The sequence below is a fragment of the Drosophila ficusphila genome, unplaced genomic scaffold, assembly GCF_018152265.1.
Source record: "Drosophila ficusphila isolate 14025-0441.05 unplaced genomic scaffold, ASM1815226v1 contig_106, whole genome shotgun sequence".
In the NCBI taxonomy this organism is placed as follows: Eukaryota; Metazoa; Arthropoda; class Insecta; order Diptera; family Drosophilidae; genus Drosophila; species Drosophila ficusphila.
Window position 1 is genome coordinate 7719803 of NW_025063993.1, and position 21669 is coordinate 7741471.

Consider the following 21669-nt stretch of genomic DNA (forward strand, 5'->3'; position numbering starts at 1 on the left):
AAGCAGCTGCCGCTGACGATTTGATTTGTAGGCCACACACCACACACACACACTAAAAACCCAGAAACTGTCCAAAAAACATAGCCAATGCCAAATGGCGAATGGCGAATGCAAAAGTCGACGCCAAAGCCGTCAGATGCAAAAAGCTTGCCGCACCTTTTATTGTAATCTGCATTTAAGTGGCTTTCTTTTGTGCTTCTCTTGGGGTTTGGGGAATTTACTATTTTTTCTCGATCTCTTTTTTTCCTTTTGATTTGACTTTGTGCACATTTTTGCACCTTCCAATTTGGCGCACTTTTCTTGGCGACCATTGGCAGCAATTTTTCGGCTAACTGCCGCTCGTTTGAAATGCTAATATGCAACTTTGACGCGATTGCCGAGCGCCGTTTGCCATTTTGCCGTTTTGCCGTTTTGCTGGCAATTGCCAGACAATTTTATTTTCGTTACGCTTATGGGCGAGATAAGGGCCGGATGCAATTTTCCCCACCAGGGAATCCGAATGGATCTCGACCGCCTTTAAAGTTTAGCCCAGTTGCTTTGGCCGGGCTTTAAAAGTCGTTTTGGCCGCTCCTCCACTCCGTTTGCCAGTGCTCGTCAAACTGTAATTCTGAAATTCAGACTGCAAGCGAATTACTTTCGGCATCCGGCAAATTGATTGCCATCTGTGGGCCGTAACCCGCCCCCTTTCTCTTCACATCGTCCCCATTCCGCTGCAATTCTCATACAATGCAGCCTTTGGCCCGAAAACGCTTCTCCACCTTCTCCTCCGACCTTTGTGTCCTTCCTTTCCTCTTTTTAAACTTTTCTTTTCTTGTTTTCTTTTTTTTTGTTGTTTTTTTTTTTTTTTTTTTGAGCATTTCCAGTGCATGCAAATATACGTGAACGTAAAAATTTCCATATAAACTGCAACTCGCTCCACGGCAATTCAAGTGCAAATATGTTGGCATGCCGCACTTGAGTGTCAAGTTCCCGGCACATGAAACGCAATTGTTATGAATTGGCCGGGCAAGGCGACTCGGCCACGCCCCCCGAACACAACAAACGAAAGAGCATACAAATATATATATGTACCATATACATATAGAAATATGGTTGCACATAAGAAGGTGTTGGGGCAGAGGTGAGCTCACAATATGCAAATGCAAATGGATAGATCAAACAGACGTCATCACAACTGAATGCTGATTGTTTGCCGGCATTTAAAAGCAAGTGCCAAAATTTATTTCCACTGTCCCCAAAATAAATTGAGTGCCTGGACAGGAATCCTGGGTGAAATGCGAAGCTCTCTGAGTGAGAGTTTATTTTAAGAATGCTGTTTACGGCGCACAAAATTGAAAAATCAACAATATTAGTGAGTGACACGTCTTAAGGAATGTAAGGGCTTGTTCGTTTGAAATGAGGTTTGACAAAGAAATTCAAGAAATGCTTCATAACTAAATTAAAAAAAAAAATAATTTCAATTGACCAATAATTTTAAAATATTTTGCATTCTTTGAAAAATATTTTATTGGTTATTTTTGTCTTCGTTAGAAACTTGTACAGATAAAATATCAAAAATAGGGAATACATTTTTGGCATTTTTAGAAATACATAAATATTTTTTACATTTTTACTCACACCAAAGATAGCAAAAACCACCCTTTCTTACAAAAACATTAATTTTAGCCAACTGTCAATTACAATTAATTTGTATATTTTCTTACAAAACATTCGAATGACTTGGAAGTATTTGTTTTGGCTTTTTGTCTATCGACTTAAGCTTGGATTTATATTTAGAGCAAGAGTGATTCAATTGTCGACCTGAAAACCAACAAGTTAGCCAGCTCGAGTGCGCTTGAAAACAATAGGCTTTTAGCCTGTATAAGCGGCCAACTGACCAATTTGTTGTTCCGATTCCCAGCTTAACGCCGACAACATATGGCCCCTATCAATCGGTTAATGCCCAGCCGCATCAAGGAGCTCCAGGACATGGGATCCTCCTCCACAAGGTGGACACTTGTTTACTCCGATTCCAGATGCATTGTTTGCGCCTTTGTGCTGTTATTGTTTGTGTCACCGGCTGGATCCGAGTCTCAGTTCCACTCGGAGGGGCAGTCTCTGCAGTCGCTGTGTCTCAGGAGCTAAGCTTTAGCTGAAGGAGAACAAGTGCAGCTGTCAGAAAGCAGTTTACTGGCCAAACGCACTGGCTACAGGAGCTGAAATAACAAATGGGGGGCAGTGGAAAAGCGGGGGGGGGGGAGGGATAAAGGGAAGGGCTTGGGAAAAGCCGGGGAAAAGCGTTGGGACAGCTGCAACAGCTGGTTCCTGCTGCTGGTTGCTGGTTGCTGGTTGTGTGATCCTGGCCACAGAAACGTTGATTGGCCAGCGCCGGAAAAAGAAGTTATAACCATCAAGGCGGAAACGGATGTGGCACAGACGTTTCCGCTTTTCCCCAGTCAACTGCACTCTCGCATACACATACACATACACATGCACACGCACACCCACTCCAAATTATATTTCAGTCCTGAACATGCAGTGCATACTTTTGGCGTAAAACCCTTTCCCTCCTTCGTCCTTTCTGTGGCAACACCGCACAATGCCTGTCAAATAAAATCATTTTGCATTGCAGAAATACAAATAGCAAAAAAAGGCAAAGGGGGAAAACGGAAGAAAACGGGGTAAAGGGGCAAAGGAAAACTGAACTGCGTTTAGCGGCAAACCGCAAGCACTTCTAATCAAAATATTAAAGAATTTCTTTATGGCTGCGTCTGCGGTTTCCTCTGAGCAGAAAATATTGAAATTCTGCAACTTCCGAGAGCGCTGCCTTCTAATTGAATGAGCCGATGTCTTGGACTTTGTTGTGGCTTTCCGCCCACATTGTTCATTTGCGGAGGATTGCATGGGGATTTTTCGGGTGGGCCATAAAAATGGCAACACGTGCTCATAAAACTAACATTACACGCCGCTAGTTGGGCACTTCCTTTCGGGCCCGGCGCTTCAATAAACAACTTCCTTTGATTATTTCAGTTGGGGGCGAGCGTTAGCAGCTGCTAAATGGCCCAGAAAGTTCACAGGGTTATCCCGTGGCCATTCCCCGTTAGCCAACTTACTATACCATCTATGTTCTATTATGGCGTGCATTCGGTTTGTTTCGCCGCAACACTGCGTATGCGCAATGTTGGCTCTATCTAACGAGGAAAACCCTTTGCAATCCCCCTTTTAAAAAAGGGGGAAAATAAAATCAAAACTAATTGCATGGGCTGGGCAACTATAACCGATCCGAGCATTCACTTTATGGCAATAGGAAAACTTTTCAATTGCCCTCCGAGCTTTAAGGGATTCTAAAGCCACCCCGCCGAACGGTGGGTGCACTAATTATTTGCATGCAAAATTAAACCGTTAAACAGCTCTGCCGCGGATAGGGGGGGCGAGCATTTTCCACCCAACACCCGATTTTCCCTTTTTGGAAAACTCACGTTCGGCGCACGGGGATGCCGGGGATGGGAGGGGGGGTAAATTTGCATCTTTTGTTGCAAAACTTTCATGGGCCCAAAGTTACATGTTTTGCATTTGACTTGCGCATGGTTGACACGGTCGATGGGCGGGAAAACGGGGTGGAAAACAGTAGGGTAGCGGTGGGGAGCGGGGCGGGAAAAGCGCGGAGCTGGTGGAAAACTTTTGTACCTTTGCCGACGGGCGGCAGCGGCGAACGTAGCGCGTATGAAAACTAATAAAGTGTGCAACGTGCAATGGAAAATGGCGGCGTGCTCATTTGCAAACATTGCCAAAAGGGGCGGGAGTTGAGTTGCAGTTTTCCGCCCGCCTTAAAGCCAGTTTTCCCATTTCCCCAGCTAACATCTTTAAGCTGCGCATTCGCTACCAGACAAATTAGATCAAAGTCAGTCGCTTTCCACTATCTGCCTCTCCCTCTCCCTCTCTCTGTTTTACCGCGCTTTCCCCGTTGTTTTTTCCCGACTTTGCCGCGCTTTCCCTCGTCGGCTTTTGGCAAGCGCTTTGGCAATTTATGGGGCCGGCAAGCGTTGCCAAAAACGGGACAGTTATGCCGTTTGAGATAATTGCATTTTATTGCCTTTTATGCACTGTCCCTGCCGGCTGCACTTAATGCCGCTGCGAAAAGGAATTCTTTAAGTTGGCCATTTGTTCCGGCCCGATATCTTTGCTGCCGTTGCACTTTTTTACTTCTTTACTTCGCCATCTAAGGGCGCAAAATTGTTTAAACTAAAGTTTTACCCGGAAACTTTTCACCAGCACCGTGTTGCGTTGAAAGATCGCTGGAAAAAAGTTGAAACCACCGTTCGCTCGCTCGATTCTTATCGAGCTTGGCCAAAACGTTTGGCAAATTGTCGCCATAAATATTAAATATTAACAAAAGCCGGCGATATCATTGTGTCGTGCCAAATTGCTGGCATTTTTTCTCACCCCCCAACTCGCAATTTTCATTACATTTTTTCCTTTGCCGTCATAATGGCGGATGTTAAGCTAAATTAAAATGATTGGATTAGCCAAATCTGATTTCGAACTACCCGAGCTGGCAGAACTTGATGTAAGCCGTGTTATCTGCGCCATGAAAATTAGCCGGCATAAGCACTTCATGTGGCAACGAACGACTTGGGAAGTTGTGCCAAATGGCGGAGTCACGTAAGCGCCGCCAGGATTGCAACTGCAGCTAATTGGAGCTGCTGGCTCAAAGGAAAAAACGTTATGGCACCTCCTGCACGTGATGGCGGCGGAACTCATTAGCCGAACTTTCGGGGTGTGCGGATTGCCTCAGTTCCGATTATTAAATGCGGCATATCAATAAATTACTTGCATAATTCCTATTTGAACATACTAATGTCTGGGCACTCAATCAAATTGAAATCCAGAAGCCTGATTAGGGGCAACCGCCCCCTGTGAACTGGTGAATAATTAAAGCCGAGAAGGACAATGTTTGTCTAGCAGTTGCAAGGCTGTCTAATAAGAAGCCGAACTCTAGACAGACTCTAGACAGGCTGACAGCCAGTCAATAAGGCTAATACGACGCAATTCACTGGCTGAGACACTCACACTCCCAATTGCCATTTTGCCTGTCTGGTGGCAGCAACTTGAGTGCATTTGTGCAAATTGAAAGCTGTCTTAGAATCCGACCTGCTGCCTACTGCCTGCCTGCTGCCAAAATATCCCAAGAAGTTGCCCATATCCTTGCGTCTTTTGCGGCTAATTATGTCATTTATTTGGGTGAAGTGTCTCTGCGCCGGTGTATCGCCTTGTTTGCGACAAATTTCTGACATTTCTGTCAACTATTTGGGTTATAAGCCCACAAGCCAGCGAATCTGGTGCGCCATTGGAGCACTTGTTGCAATCAAATATTCATTACAATATCCAGCTATCAATCAACCGAGAGTATCTTCGAAAAAAGCGTAGGGAGACTGTCGCGTAACTTTCCCGGCATTTAAATATGCCATGAGCCAGAGGCCCGTACACATGTTTAACCTAATGAATTTGCATACGAAAGCAGCGGAGGGTCGCCGGATTCCCACGGGAATTGCAGATCAAAGGCGGAGTTTTCCCATTCAGAAAAGGGCGCCCCCTTTTCCCAACACATGTGCGCCCCTTTCCGCTCGAAGGACCAATTGGCATGGCGACACATTCGTTAACTGTCAACCGTATTTATATTTTTTCCCCTTAGCAAAAAGAGGACACATGCTACAAATTGGATGCCTCGCAAAAGTAGAACAGCTCGGAGGGTATTCGTTTTAACTAGCTGAGATTTCAGCGAGATTAAGGAACATTTAGGTGTTGATGTTGATGCTCAGCTCTTGTCGGACAATGGTCCTTTGTGGACCCACCTTTCAGCCCCCACTTATCTTTTCGTTTGCACTGGCCGTAGTGAAAGCTTTTCGCATTCTCTGCGATAATTATCAAACAATAAAAACAATAAACTGCCACGACACCAGGAAGACAAAAAATGAAAACTCAAAGTAAACGCTCGTTTTAAGAGCTGCCAAGGTGAGCAAAAGTTTTATCTTTCGTTGCGTTTGTCTCCGACCTTTCTTTCCGTACTTCCAGTAAACTGTGACCAGCAGCAGTGAGGAAAACATCAAAGAGTCTCCTCCTCCTAAAGGGGGAGGGGGAGGGGTGAAGGACAAAGGCACCGCCAAGTGCACTTTGTAAGGAGAGCGGTTGTAAAACGGGCGGCATAAAAGAAAGTGCAGAAAGGGTTTGTCGAGCGATAAGCAGAATTTATTTGTCTGCGGGTATTGACAAGCGACAAGTGGGGTCGAGTGAAATGTCTCAGCTGGAGGAGCTAAAGGAGCTGAAGAAGCCAAAAGGAGTCGAAGGAGCTGGCGGAGATTGGGAGCTGTCCGGAGATCTGTCGAAATAAGTACGGCCACTGGTCGCTGATTAGCGTTCGAGCTTGGGACCTTCACTTAAAATTCCTAGCGACGCATCGATAATTTATTATGCAACTCTGTTTGGCGGACCTTTTGCCTAGGCATTTCGTGCCAATAAAAGATTTACGCAGCTTGAATTTTAAATGCCCCGAAATACTAGGGGCAAGAGCTCAAGCCGAAGCCTCGCTGGCAGACAGGCATCCCAAAACTGAGCGAAACTCGTATACACCTGGGAATTTTGTTAATTACGCTGAATAAATGCAGGAAATGCCGAAATAGTCGAATCCAACGAGAGAAATGGCACCGTGCTCGAGTCCTTTGTGCCAGATAGGATGGCAATTTTCGAATGGCTCATAACTCAAAATTTGAAAATAATCACGAGGCAATCTGAATTCGAAATACGCTTCAGGACGTGTGGATTCATATATATTTTTATTATTCCGCCTATGTTTTTCGCCCAGCCTCTCCTTTGGGTTGAATTTTATTTTTTAAATACCCACTCATAGGGCCCATATAAAAATTCCTTTTGAGACTTATTAAAAAATTCCTGGCCTGTCATCAGCAGTAGCAGCAGCAGGCCGCTTTAAGCGGGCGAAGGTCCTGGGTGCTTTGCTCCTTGGGTCCTTGGCTTTCCGATTCCCATTCCCATTCCCATTCCAAGGGGCCTATGGCTACGCATAAAGAAATCAATCAGGCGGCACAATGCAGGCGAGCTACCAAGCGATAAGTCGCTCAAAATGACTCGACGAACTCGGCGTTTAATGGACCGTGAAACGTGAAACACTTTTAGCTATCTTTCCAAGGGGCCGGGGCACGTCTTTTTAAACTCACATGTAAATGGCGCTAATGCCCAGCTAAGCCACCTATAGATTTCCCCCCAACCCCCTTGCCTTTTGGAGCATTGAATTATGCATTTTAATTTTAAGCCAGCCCGTCAAAGGCACGGCCATGGAACATTTATTACTCGGCTTTGGCTACTTTCAACACTTTAATTTAACTTTCGGCCACTGCACTTCCTTCTCGGCCAACATCTTTTCCCAGTCCCCCAAGATGGCCAAAATTTGGGAGTGGGGAATAGGGGAGGGGATGGGATGGGAAATGGGAGTCTGGGAATCTGGGAATCTGGGAGTCTGGGCCACCGGGCGGATGTCAGTGGGCGTTTGCCTTTGTAATGGACATGTTAGACGATGGCAAAAATGATATATGACTTTTTCATTTCCTTAATGAAATTAACTTTGCCGTTTCGGCCGTTTCGGAGTTCGTTCGTTTCTCGTCTACGTCTTGGCCTTCTGGTTCTTTTTGGCTCTCTGGTCTTTACATAATGCCAGCCAAATTGCGTTGATTTTTGATGCGGCAACAATTCATTTTGGCTCATTAGTCCGGCCAGCATGCTGCTGTCCATATATCATTATTTCGCCGGCAATCTGGGCATATGCAGTCGGGCTTTAATGGAGCGCGCTAAAAGCATTTCATTTCATTTCACTCCACCAGCTGTCGACCATCTCCAATTAAACCAGGCCAACTGACCGGCGAAGGGCTTAAGCCGTTGTACAATAATTTTAACTTAGCAGCCAGGAGTTTCCGTCCAGGTTTAAGTCCTCTGCCCATCCTGCTCATCCTCCTTCTCCTTCTCGCAGGACTCGATTTCATAGATTATGCGGCTTATGACTGGCCCGGTAAATGGCCAACTCATGTAAGTTCCTGTTGGCAATCTGCAAGTATCTGTATCTGTGTGCCCCGACTTTGTATGTGTGTGTGAGTGTGAGTGTGCGTGTGGTGTTGCGCTGATGGTGACGGTGAGCAATGGGTTTTCTTATGCCATAATTCTGCGTTAAGAGCCGGTTGCACTCTAATTATTTGCACTTGGCAGAGCGTGACCCCAAGCCGAGCCGAGACCCAATTAAACCCCGAGTTAGCCGCATCTTAATTGAGTCTCAGCTAAGTGAGTGCTGGATATGCAAAAATTCACAAACATTTCGGTTGCAAAATTGTTTAATAATAACCAAGAGTTTCTGACAGAAGAGAATTTCACAATGGGCCTGATGTTTGAGCATTTATTTTGGGTTAATAAAAGCATCTTAATTGTGGATATGATAGAAAGGAGCAAATAGGAGATAATAATAATGTTGAACTAATAAATAAATACCTATACTTATAAGAAATCCTAAAAATAATATTATGTACAACTCGAGCGCCATTTCCATGTCGCCATTGCTCAACATCATTGCTAGTCAATAATTTTAATTATCCATTAGCTCTTAATAAATTTATAAATAAATAAATAATGTTGAACTGAAAATATTAGAGTAAGTATTTTGTACATGATTTTTAGTTACTAATATATTTTTTACTTTTCTCTAAGAGAATATAATTTTCTTAAGAAACCGACTACATCACTTGAAAATGTTGTTCCAAATTCATGGCACTTTTGAAAGATTTTATCACGCATTCAGACAGCGTACTAAAAAACGACATAGTTTCTTGTTACCATAAAAACGGAACATAATCCTGTGAATTCATGCGAACTGTTTTAAAGCTACATCGTTTTTATGCAACTAAACGATATTCATAAAAAAGTTATCACACCTAAAGCCACCCGTTTAATCCGTGTTGTGGTTACCCAATTAACCCGCGGTTTCAAGTGTTTGGTCCCATTGTGCGTCTGGCGTAAAAAACGAGCCATTTATTTAATTGAAAATTGTCTCCGCTGTCAGCGGCAGCGGCAGAGCGAAAAGCAGGCAGCATGGCCAGAAGGAAAAGCGCGAAAAGCAGAAGGGTCTGGCCGGGTTCAGACTGCCGGCTCCTTCAGCAACAACAAAAACAACAAGAGAGCTGAACTGTACTGAAGTGGAGTGCATTGCATGGGCCACGGCCACTTGAGAAGCCGGTTGCAGCTGCACTTTTTCATCGCGAATCCTTGAGAGGACTCGCAGCTATTAGTTGTTTAGACGCGTCTGCCGGGGACAGAGTCTTCCAGGTCTTGGCTAACTTAACCGGGGAGCTAGGAAAGCGGGAAAGTGGGAAAGTGGGAAAGTGGGAAGGCGGGAAAGTGGAAAACTAAGCCGAACGGAAGGGATGAGTTGGTCGCACGTGGCTGCTTCATTATACCCGGAAGTAATCATAAATTCCGCACGCATCCCGAGCACTTGGACAAAACGGAATAATATTTCGCCCAGTGTGTCAGTCAGTTAGTCAGCAGGAGTCGGTTAGGAAATATGGCTACCTTTCTTGTGCCACAGGACTGTCAGGGATATGGACTCCAAAAGGGGCGAGAAAGCGGATAGAGGGGCGGAGGGGGAGTGGCGCATCGTGTTGCTAATTTATGGCCGAGGAAATGAAAGTGATAGAGCTGAAAGCAGCAGCCACCGGTCGAGCGAGAGTGCTGGTTGCCTTTGGGCCATGGCTAACATGGTTGGTGCCATGCCGCCGCCATTGCCATTCCCGTTGCCATTCCCGCTACCATTGCCGATGGCCATTCAAAGGTGGGCGTGGCAAAGTGGGCGACTGGGCGAGTGGCTAAGTGTGACGCTTGACAACTGAAGACAGTGACAAATTAGCTTGGTGCGTGGTCGGTGCGCAATTTGCATAATGAGCCTTTGACAAAGATGTGTGGCCGCAGTCGGTGTGCTGTGCAGCAAGTTCTATTTATGACTCGGCTCTCCGATTTCAGTCGGGGCAATATAAAGCCCCCGAAAGACACGCGCTCCAAATGAACAAATGAAAACGTCACCCGACGACCACACGCACTTCGACACCTTTTGGCCTTTTCGCAGCCAAAGGACATGCACACTTCAAGGATCACATCCGGCCAACGCACACACACATATCGAAAGTTTCGCCCTGGCTAAAAAGCATTTTCACGTTGAGCCAAAAGTAAGAAAAAAGAGTAGGCGAAAAGCGTCGAGGGAAACTCTCAGCTTGCAGCTCGATTTCTTCGTTATTCACTTTCCCTTTTTTTTTATTTTCCTCCTTTTTTTGCACTTTTGACTGCCAAGTGGCAGGAAACGAGCGACGAAATGTGCTACGGCCTAGAAATTTTTATTGAATGCCTGCAGGTTTTATTGATGTCGTTTAAAGTCGCTCAAGTTGCGCTCTCGGCCTCGTAAAGACGTCAGCCAAATTACATAGTCAAAAAGTGTTGTTGTTTTCCTTCGGATGGATGGCTGGCCATGAAATAAAACCGAAACGAAACCAAACGAAACTCTTTTTCGAGTTCGAGTTATTGTGCCCGCCTGCAGTTAACCCCACCGAATTTATCTCATGAGCATTTGCCTTTTATGTCACTTCAGGACTTGGCCACCGTTTAGAGTTGAAATGGCTCGACAATGATTGAAAAGTAGTTGCCATTCGGATTTACGGATTCCGCAATCGCTTTCATTGCGCAGAAGGAAGCCAAAGGTTCGCAAACAATTTCCCCAGAACGAGTGAAAACTTCATTAGACTGCGGTTCACTAATTTTTGTCTGTGTGCATTTATCAAAAATATTATTATAGGCCCCCCAGAAGCAGAAGAGAGTAAACAAACATAATTACACACGGCAATTTACAGGCGCACATTGGCAGGAAGATTAAGACTTTTTCGGGTGCCCAGCTGTGAGCCAATTCTCAACTGCGGTTTTGCTCCGTTTCTGGCCATTGGATGTTGGCTGTTGGCTGTTGGCTGTTGGCCAGGAGCTTTGCTCCGCTCCGTGTGATTCGTGTAATCATTTGGCAATCACAATCAACTTGTTTGCTATCGAAAAAACCAATTATTGACCCGGCTACATGACCACGTAACGTGCAAACAATTGCGGCCATGTTCGAACTTGGCCAACACCGGACACCAGAAGACAGAATGTTGAGGCTTTCTCTTCTCTTTCACTTCTCTTCTCTCTTCTCCCTTTTCCCGTTTTCCGTTTCCCTTTTCCCCTTCCCTGCCTTCCTTTTTTTTTTGTCGGTTTCCAGTTGGCAGCTGCCAGGGAAATGTGTTACCCATGTTGGGATTATTTATTTATAGGCCGAGTGGGCGGGGTGGAAAACTTGGCAGATTTTTGCTCATTTTACTCATTTGGTTTGTCAACATTTCTCGTACATAGTTCTTCTCCGAGAGGGCGCAAATCTATGGCCATAAATTTTGCACACTGGCAAAAGTTTTGACACATTTGTTGCTGCTACTTCTCCTGGTGTTGGAATTCATTTAATACATTTTAAATGCCATTCCCCAAGGACAGAAGTGAAGTTTTAATGCGCAGCAAATCGGTTTGACAAGTGCTCAACTCGGGTTGACTGCCTAAGAATAGTGTAAATGGGCTATTTAAGTGTTTAGTTTTCAGGTGACTGCTCTTGGTTCCTCGAGAAATACAAGCCACTTCTGTAATCCAGTTTACAGGATTCGGTTGGCAATGATTGACTGGCCAGAAATTAACTTTCTTAGCCTTATCGACTCAACCGAAATTCCCGAAAGTAATTGCAGTGATTGACCTCAGTACCGCAGTTGCGGCTGAGAATGGAGCTGGATTTTCCCGGCTTCTTCTGGCCACAAGCCGCAGTCAAATCAGCGTCTGAATGCCGGGGAATTTCCACCCCCCAACCCCTTCTCTTCCAGCGGTTCCCATTCAATCACTCAGTCATTCAACCAAGCAGTCAGGCAGCCATTTCCCCCTTTTTTCAATGGCCAAAGCCACAAATTGGCGTGGAGCGCCTTTAAGTCTTAAATGATTCGGAAGGAAGGCCATCAAGGAGCGCTGCCTGGCAACAAAGAGCACACTTGACAAGTATTTAATAAGCCGACTGGCAAACTGGCAAACACCTCGCCTCGACCGGCAAACTCATGAACCACACATCAAACGCAATGAGCTTATGATAATTTACTTCCAGACCATAACCCTTGAATACTTTTCCGGGCGGCCTATCATTCGTCGCTTAGCAGCCTCCTCCTCCTTGGAGAAAAAAGAGCATTTTCACATGACAGCCGCGTTAATTATATGCAAACACAAACGCGGCCTAATCCGCTGATGGTTATCAGGAGGCAAGCCGACAAATTAGCCGGGCCAGATGCTGCGGCTCCCGGTGATGAACTCCCGGGTCCTTCTGATGGCTCAGCTCATATTTTTCTTCGCCGGGCTTATTAATTTATTAAGTCGCGCCAACTTTTATGGCCCCACTAACATGCACAAACAAACTCACACACAGAGAGAGAGAGACGGTTGGCTTAAGTTTTCAGCCAACAAACAAACAAAACTACAAAAACAATTGGCCAAAAGTTGGCAAGAAGCCGGGAAAAAAAATGACGGAATTCTGGAAAAGCCTCTTTGCCAGCGGCGTTTGTCGCTTCAATGTCGCTTAATGTCACCAAACTGCCAGGCTTAATTATGCAGTATCACACACACACAGACACACACACTCAGACACACACACTCAGACACACACACTCAGACACTGGCACACACCAGACATTTTTATATACTAGTATATGTATTATATAACCGATTTTTTGCTTAGCCAGTTTATGGTTACTTGAAAATTCAAAAGTTCTGCAGGAAATGAAAGTTGGCGCAATCGTGCAGAAAAGTTCAGAGTGGCAAAACAAAGCAGAAAAAAAAATCAAAAATAAAAAGACGGAAGAGGAAAGGCCGGGGAAAAGTTTCGGGGGCGTGACACAACTAAATGCATTAATTTTTTTTTTTTTTTTTGTTCGTTTTTGTTAGCTGCCTGCACTTTAATCTCATTAAGGGGTGCGCAGAGCAAATTATTGATTATGTCGTTAATAAATATTGACTCGCCACTCAGTACGGGCTATTAAATGCAATTTAATGAAAGCCGCTCATGCGGCGTATGCGTAATTTGATAGAGCAGTTAATTTAATCGATTTCTGCACTGTTTTCAATCAAATGGAAATGGAACCCAGAAAGAAATCGCAACGGAAACTGCGGCGGCGATGTCATAAATATTCATGGTTACTGTTATGGCTATTATTGTTATTTATTTTTTAGCCCGCGTTTCAGCCACTAATTAACATCGACAATCCGTTTGCTTCGTTCAGCTTAATGATGTAACCTTACCAAAGGGACTCTCCTGTCCAAGTCCTTACAGCAAATAGCTTTGTGCGTACTTCATTAGGTGCCTGTCGTCGGCAATCAATGTCGTTTGTTCCACTAAAAGCAATTCCTTCAGAAGCCCTGGATGGTGACGAAAATGAAGTTAGTCACACATGGAATCTGGCAAATTTTAATGCTAATTTCGTTAGGCCGACACATTAGGGCAACGAAGTCTAAGCCAATAATAGTTGTAGCCATCTTGCGAGCCATTAATGCTGCATGATCTAGACGACCAAATGCAGCGCCTAAGTGACAGCTGCATTAAAACCTGATTCCGAATACGGAATCAAAGCGGGCGACATTAATAACGAATTTATGAGACATTCGTAGACAGCCCCTCAGAGTTGCAGTATTTGCATATTATAGCATAAACCTTGACACACACACACACAAACACACATACTTATGAGCGGGGGTAGCAGAGGGTCCTTCGAAGGAGGCGGACATGAAACTCGCTGCGACAATTTGAGTGCGCGACTGCCACAGGATTTGGAGCCTGCAACATGGAGGCTCAGTGGTGAGGGAAATGTTCTCGGTCGCTGGTTGTTGCCACATGCATCAAACATGTTCGCCATTAAATGGCAGCCACTTAAAGCCTTGAATACTGCCACAGAATCCTGCCGCTCCTCCCCCCCTCCAACCCCTTGGTATCCTGTAACTGAGAGTGCAGTGAAGTGCTCGTCCTTTTCTGCCTTTAAGAGGTCCTCGACGAGCAACTTGCCTCTCAATTAACTGAAAACTTTAAATGCAAACCCGAGTTGATTGAAGATGGCGGCAAGATGGTTCTTAGGTGGCACTGTTTGATTAGGCTGCAGTAACAGAAACTAAGCAAAAACCCATCAGTTCGCTTGGCCAAAAGTTTTGTCAATTAAAATATGAAAAATACGCCAGTCGAGGAGATGGAGTTGGACAAACAGTCCAGTGAGCCAGAGTGCCAGTGCCAACTAATAAAAAGTTTTTGCTTGGCAAGTCGCAAAATGACATTGCAAGTAATATTTTGGCCATATATTTGGCCCAACTTTCACTTGCAACTGTTGCCGCTTGCCACTCGAGAGGAGTCGAAGGATGAGAAGCAGGGGGGGCAGGACGAATTTGCATGCGCCCAGAGTGCCAGAAACTTTTATAATTAATAAATTATTTATGAAGAACGAATGAAAAGGAGCGAGCCAAGGAAAACAGGAACAACCGAATGCAATTCACTTCATTTTAAATAATGAAAAATTGCTTTGCCTTTGCCTTTGCATTTGCACCGCTTGGCCAGCGTCATAAATAAACAAGGACGAGCCAGGACGACGAGGGCCTGGACAAAGCGTACAGGAGGCAAATGCAATTTCGCAACTGCAACGGCAGCTTCGAGAGTTCGACCGGTCCATTCAATGATCCACAACAGATCAGGGCCGCTTTCAGTGGAGCAGAAATGCCAGGAGGTCCTCACTAATCCGGGCGGAATTGCGCGAATCGCCGAGGGGCGCAAATTAATAACAAAAAAGCCGAGGACCAAGGCGAAAGCTGGCACTGAAGCTGAAGCTGAAACTGAAGCTGATTCCCAATGCCTGGCGAAAATCGTACAATTTGTTAGACGTTTGGCATTTGAATTGATTGAAAGCGCGGCCGAGTGAGCGATGCGATGCGATGCGATGCGGAACGTGAATGGAAATCGGCCGAATGGCGGCCGGCATTCAATATCAATTCCGGGAATTTATAGCTCGCCGAAAAGTGAGTGCAGTAAATTGAAGTTGCGAGTGTGTGGCTACACGGCCAAGAATTCTCAACGCTTCAGCGCTTCGGGGCGTATTCGATCATTTCTACATTTTTACAACTTCCTGATTGGATTGCGATTGCCGCTCTAAGGTTCTAAGGTGGCTCTAAACCTAAGCAGCTGGCTTAGAATTCACTTCCGATTCAATCGGAACTTTAAAGTTTCAAATGCAAGAGTAGGGGTGTGTCTAAGTGGTCTGGAGTTGGGGCTTTGCTTCTGGCATCCAGCTTTAAACCACTAAAAAAAGTCAGATTTTCCGATTCAGAGAATTTCATTAATTAAAAAAAAAAAAACAATTATTGCATCTATTTTTACATAGTTACCAACTATATCGGATAGCTTCCATCGGAGATATCGACAAAAATTATGAGGAAAAATTATTATGCCGTTATTTTTTAACATGTCGAATTTGTTTCTCCCAAATTGTGTTTTTTAACAACTATTGAATATCAAATGAAATTTTATCAAAATCAGATTACCAAAGAATAAAAATATTACACTTTAAATCTTAGTCCAAATTACACTCATCAAAAATGGTTAGCCAAGCCCACAACTTTTATTGTTTTAGTTTACAACTCCTTTCAAAATTTTCGAAATTTGGGTTTGCTGAATATTTACTAATTCTAAGTCCATAACTTTTTTTATTTTAATCACATTTCGTAAGGCAAAAAATGTCTCATTTGCTGTTATGCATAACCAATGATTGAAATTGAATGGCGTTCGTTTATCTATTTGTTACACGTTGTAAGTTTTTTTTATCAACTAAAATTCTCTAAAGAGTTTCTAAATATTTTTTTTTCTTTCCCAAGAAGGTCCACTCTGCCCCAGTTGCATGTGCATGTGGCATTGAATCGGCTCCGTGCTGCTAAGCTGAGGAGCAGCTCTGCTGGGCTTTTATCCACTCGGGCACTTTGCTGCTACCGATATGGGATAAGTGCTTCCTGCCGATGCAATTGCTGCATCTGGCTCTAATGATGCCATAATTGCCTTTGTTCTGCTTGCCAGACTGTAAGTGATACGAGTGTCTCCCCACCTGCTTGGCTTGTCATTGTCGAGCAGATAAATGCCGAGTCGTCATAGTGCAGATAATTGCCGGGCGAACAAAAGCGGCGTCCTTAAAGCGTTTTCCAAAGCGAGGGTATCAGCTTCCAATTCCGACAGGCCCCTAAATAGCCAACAAAAGAGGATGAAATTGGGGGATTTTTTTCCACAGAGTGGGAGAGGGTGGGAAAAGGGAGTGGAAAAGCCGGGGGATGTGCCTCAAAATAAAAGTCAAAAGTGTTGCCAAAGCATAAAATGGACGACAGTCCGTGAAATTAAATGCCAGCAGGACATTGAAAGCGATCTGAGTCCTGCCAGTTCAACTCCGCGGACTTCCCCTTCTCAAAAAAAAAAAGAAGGCAAAACAAAGCGATTTGTGTGTGGCAGCGAAAAATTCACGCACAATTATTTTGCAACGACAAAAGTCATTAAAGTACTCTTTTGTTGTGTGGCAAATGTTTATGTAAAATTTATTTTGTTTCCGCTTTATAAAAGCGGAGCCATGGAGTGAGTGGAAAAAAACAAGGAAACTAGCTGCGAAAGCGGCACAGAAAGTTGCATTGTTTATGTTTATGGCTGTTGGCACATGCTTTATTTTTACGCAGATTTATTTATGGCTATTTTTACTGCATACTTTTCAGCTGCTGCTGCTGCTGCTGCTCGGTTGCTCCTCCCCATCGCCCCATCGCCCCAATGTTAACCTCAATTCCCCAGACAGAGTCCGGACAAAAACGAAATCCTTTTTTCTATTGATTTTCCACTGGCCAGAAGCGATTATTTGTTTTGCATTTTCCACGCCGTCACCCAAATGACCCCAAAAACAGCACGCAGCTTAGAAGGGTTTCCCAAAGTGGGTGGCTTACGGGGATTCTCCTGAAACCCCACTGATGGCATCTCGGAACGAGAATCCTGAACAGATCTCCAGCCCCGGCTATTTCACGCTCCCTTGCGCCCCAACACTTCGTGCAAATATTTATTGACTGCTGCGCTCTTTTGCATTGAATTATCATATACCGCCTGTCATATGAGACCGAGCTGCTGCCTCTTTGCAACAATTCCCAGCGCCTATTAACTCATGACAACGACAACTGATTTCCCCACGGCCAGCTTCCTACAACTTACACACAAATTCAAATTCAAATTCAAATTGCATTTATCTAATTTTGAACTGAACACGCAGCCGCAGCCTTGGACTTGGACAACATGCCACTGGGAAAATTCCCACGGGCGACGGCTTTGTTTGCCGGCCAAAAGCTGATCCTGTTACAACGCCCCAATCAAAACATGGCCAAGAGGAGCGGAGCAGCGTGATGATGGCCGTAAGTGATTACTCAATGCCCCTTGCATTGGCCAAGCCGGGCTGGTATTCATATCACTTTGCACGAATGGAGAAAACCCATTGATCAGGCGGGCTTTCAATTTAATAGACGCCACGCTAATGATTCAGCGGAATTCACTCACCTTTTGTCCTTCGCTTCTATTTCAGCCTCCCCCCCCCTTCCTCTTGCACCATTACATCTGCACCTGCAGATAGAAATTCAGAGGATATAGGATATAGAAGTCGTATTGATTTGCATGGCCATGTTTATAGTACAATGGCAAATCCGCGACTCAGCTCAACTTTTGCAGGTCGTGCATTTCAATTGATTCCCGAGCCGGCTTTCAATGCCGTTCGTCCTTGTTGCAGTCCGTTTTTTATATCCTGTTCAACTGTGTGCAAGTGTGTGTGTGTGTGTTCCTGTTTCCCGTCACGGATACCTAACTGGGGGAAAGAAACAAAAAAAAAAAAAAACGAAAACAATGGAGCTTTGCAAATTACTTGCCAGCAGATGCACAACTGGTTAAGAGCAGCTGCTGCCGTCACTTTAAAGCCAATGTACCGTGAAGTAATCGGGTCCGCAACTCAATTATGGGGCATAGAATGAACTGCCGCCGATCAGACGGCATTAACATTAACATTCGCATTTGGCTTGCTGCCGCCGCGTAAGTACTTATTTATTTATTTATGCATTATTGAAAAGCATTAAGCATTAAGAGATTAATGCGTCGGTTGACCAAAGCAATTTTATTGCGGCATATGTCGGGGATTTGTTTCTTGTATTAAAGTCGATAAGTTAAATGCCCTTTATTTTACACGCAGGCGCTTTCTGGGTTTTCCATCTGAACTGGGAGCTTGGAAGATCCTGTGATTTTTAGTGGTTTCTTCGTTAGTTTTCTTTTCTTTTGCATCACCAGATTTAATATTTAATACTTCTTTTTTCGGAAAGGGTTCTCCTGCTGGCATATAATCCATTTCCTCCTCTTTCTCAAATTCTTCGTTAATTATTTCAATGGCACAACGGGCTGGAAACCAACCTCTAATGGCACCTTTTCTTCTGAGTCCTCTTTCCTTCTCCTCCTCTGAGATTATCCTCTCACCATAAAGCCAATAGTCACTAATGCGAGTCACCTGTATAAGATCGTCAGTGTCCAGGATAATGCGGGGATCATCAGTGCAAGGTATTTTAAGGGAAATCCAGAGACCCTGGGAGAAAATGGGAACCCAATGGCCAGTTGCAGGACGAATGCATTTGTATAGGCGAGTACGAGCTCTTTTATCCTTTTTCTGCTCCAGTTGTTCCCGAGTGAGCGTATATTGATTACAGCCTGGTAAAACTGGCCAAGATATGCCATCGCCATTATCCCAAAAGACTTCACGTAGGTTTTCCCGCCAGCCAAGATTGTAGGGAAAAACAAATGGCTTAATTCGATTGCCAGGATATGCGTTGCGACGAAAAACGGCCTTCTTCACTATCCAACTCTCGATTTCAGTCTGGTTCTTTAAGACCTCCTTAATCTGCATGTAAAGCAACTTAATACAGGCCAATCCTGCTCCAGTGGTTATGCCAAAACTTAACATACAGGCCATTAGATTTAAATAAGTCAAATGAACCGTGGCCAAATGTTGAAATCCTTTTCTGATCAACCAGCGTTTGGATAATCCTCGAATTACGGCAGATACTATTATAAAACCGCCATGAATGCTGGCCGCTAGGAAAAAGAGTAGAAAGTAGATAAAGCTGTCCTGATTTAAATGGCCGACACATGTATTTATCCAGGGGCAATGATGATCCATCTTCATGACACATCGATCACAACGACGACAGTGATGCGATCTGGGAGGCTTGTAACCCTCACAGCGGAGGCAAAACTGAAGGAACTTAGTATCCTTGACACTTTCCGGATGCCATTCGAGTGGGATAAATCCAGGACCCACTATTAAAGACTTCACGAAGTGGTGCAAGGTGCCAAAGGTGAGAAACCAGATCATTGAGTAATTCAACACGGATCCAAAAGTTTCGCCAGGAGCCCACCACATGGAATTCATTTCGATCACCGTCCATGTGACAAATAAGGTGAGACTGAAAAGTGTTATAGGACCCCAGTGCAGGAAGCGCCTGAGATCGTCCTTCAAGTCGCAGCTCATGGATAATGCAGATGGAGGCTTAAAAAATCATCCAGTAAATATTACAATAAGTTCACTCAATAAATTTCAGTGAGTGAAAATGTTGGGTGTGCTGTGTCTGACATTTGAAGTTTCGTTTGAGTCTCATTTAGTGTAGTTAACCAAGTCCAGTTGGCCCAATCGAAGCTGCCCGTGGCCAAATGGAGGATTAATTAAAAGAGCAGGCCACATGTTGTTGGGTTGGGATATAATGCCCGCGGTGTTTGTGTGTAATTAAATAAAGCACAACTATTTAAAACGCCGCGGTCGTTTGCAGGATAATTTATAAAACTTATTTAAGGCATTGGCAACAGGCGGGGCTTCGAACGGCCGAGTATAAATTTGCTCTTAAGCCGCAAATGAAAAATATTTTAATCAAAAAAAATGTAAATAAATTTAAAAACAATAAAAGTGCAAAATGCCGGCCATAAATAAAATGCAGCCTAAGAGCACGGCGAGGCCAGGCAGTCGTCACCACGGCAGACAAACAGTCAGACTTTTCCACATCCACGCCGTTTCTGCTATTATTATTATTAAGAATTAATAGCAATATTTGCTGATGCTGTATGGCTTAAAAAACGAAATATACAGCCCGATATGTGGAGGCTCCAACAAAGCTACGCATGAATTCAATTGAATTTAAAATGTGCCATAAATTTATTGCATTCAATATGCGAGTTGCCTGGCGTGTTGCTGTGTATGTGTGTGTGTGCATATGTGTGGGTGCACAAAGAACGGTATTTTGGTATTATTTATGGCAGTGCATATAAACAATAATATTTTGGTAGCGCCAAATTCTTTGCCAAACATTTACTAATGCCATTAATTGATGATAAATGTTTCGCCGCACGCAGACAAAATGTAATCGATGTTTTGGCAATAGAACGCACTTCAAGTGCACAGAAAAAAAAATTCCGTTTTAGCTACAAGGATATTTATGATGGTGAATAACGAAAACGATGAGAATAGATAACTATTTTGATATAAATCCTTGACTTTTTGAACTAAAAGTGAGTGCAAATCTAAGATACCCAATTAAGCATTCAAGAGAAAATTAAAATCGATTTCGAAAAGTATAACATTTCGTGCAGTGCAATCATTTCCACATCCCGAAATTCGGTTAGCAGGCTTTGTAATCGGTTGGTCCGAATGTTTGGGACCTCCAGCTGGTGTCCTGATTTTGTTTATGAAATAGTTGCGTGGGCAGTTTGGCCAATTACTCGCATTCATGGGGACCTCCTGCAAAGAGTCCACCCTTTGATTTCCCGGCTGAGCGAACACATGACCCATAATGAGTCTCCAAGCGGGGATTTGTGCGACTTGCAAGTCTCGTTAACTCGGCTAACAAGCGCCGTCATTTACCACAATGCGACACTCGGGCCTAACAAGCCAAAGTGACAATTGGCCGGGAACAGAGGATAAAAGGTGAGAGCCAAGCAAATAAAGTTTACTTTAATTGGAATTTAAAATGTGTCCAGGGGTTACGGGCTTATTTATTTATAATATTTATAAATAATAAAGGGAAAACAGAAGTAAATCATTTTCCCCTTGGTCGAACAAACGAAATAAAAGTATACAAATATTTATTAAAATAAAAGATCACACACTTTACACAGCTTACACAAAGTTTCCAAGGTGAATGAACGAAACGATATGGGATATTCAATCGGAACCTAAAATACATATCCATGCTCCATATCTGGTGGCAACATATCCTCGCTGCCCTGCAAAAAGCAATCTATTTTGCTCCGCAGATTAGATGGCAATAAAATTGATTGAAACATAATTGCAAATTGATACAATAGCTGGGGAAAATTGCCCGGAAATGCCAAGAGCCAAAGGCAATCTATAAAAGTAACGAAAATTACTTCAAAGCGAGAATCCTGCAGAATAGTAACGCGTCGCCATCTTATTGGCCATTACGTGCAGTTAG

The 21669-nt window shown here is 44.0% G+C and overlaps 1 protein-coding gene across 1 annotated transcript; it reads right to left on the reverse strand.

The window, feature by feature from the left end:
* Positions 1-18282: 18282 nt before the first annotated feature.
* On the reverse strand, positions 18283-19812 carry LOC108096181 (palmitoyltransferase ZDHHC6). Its single transcript, XM_017197565.1, has one exon. The coding sequence runs from the start codon at positions 19716-19718 to the stop codon at positions 18378-18380; it is 1341 nt and encodes a 446-aa protein (XP_017053054.1). The 5' UTR covers positions 19719-19812; the 3' UTR covers positions 18283-18377.
* Between the last annotated feature and the right edge of the window lie 1857 nt (positions 19813-21669).

Coding starts and splice junctions, on each gene's coding strand:
- LOC108096181 (XM_017197565.1), bottom strand. CDS start 19,718: ATGAGCTGCGACTTGAAGGACGATCTCAGGCGCTTCCTGCACTGGGGT.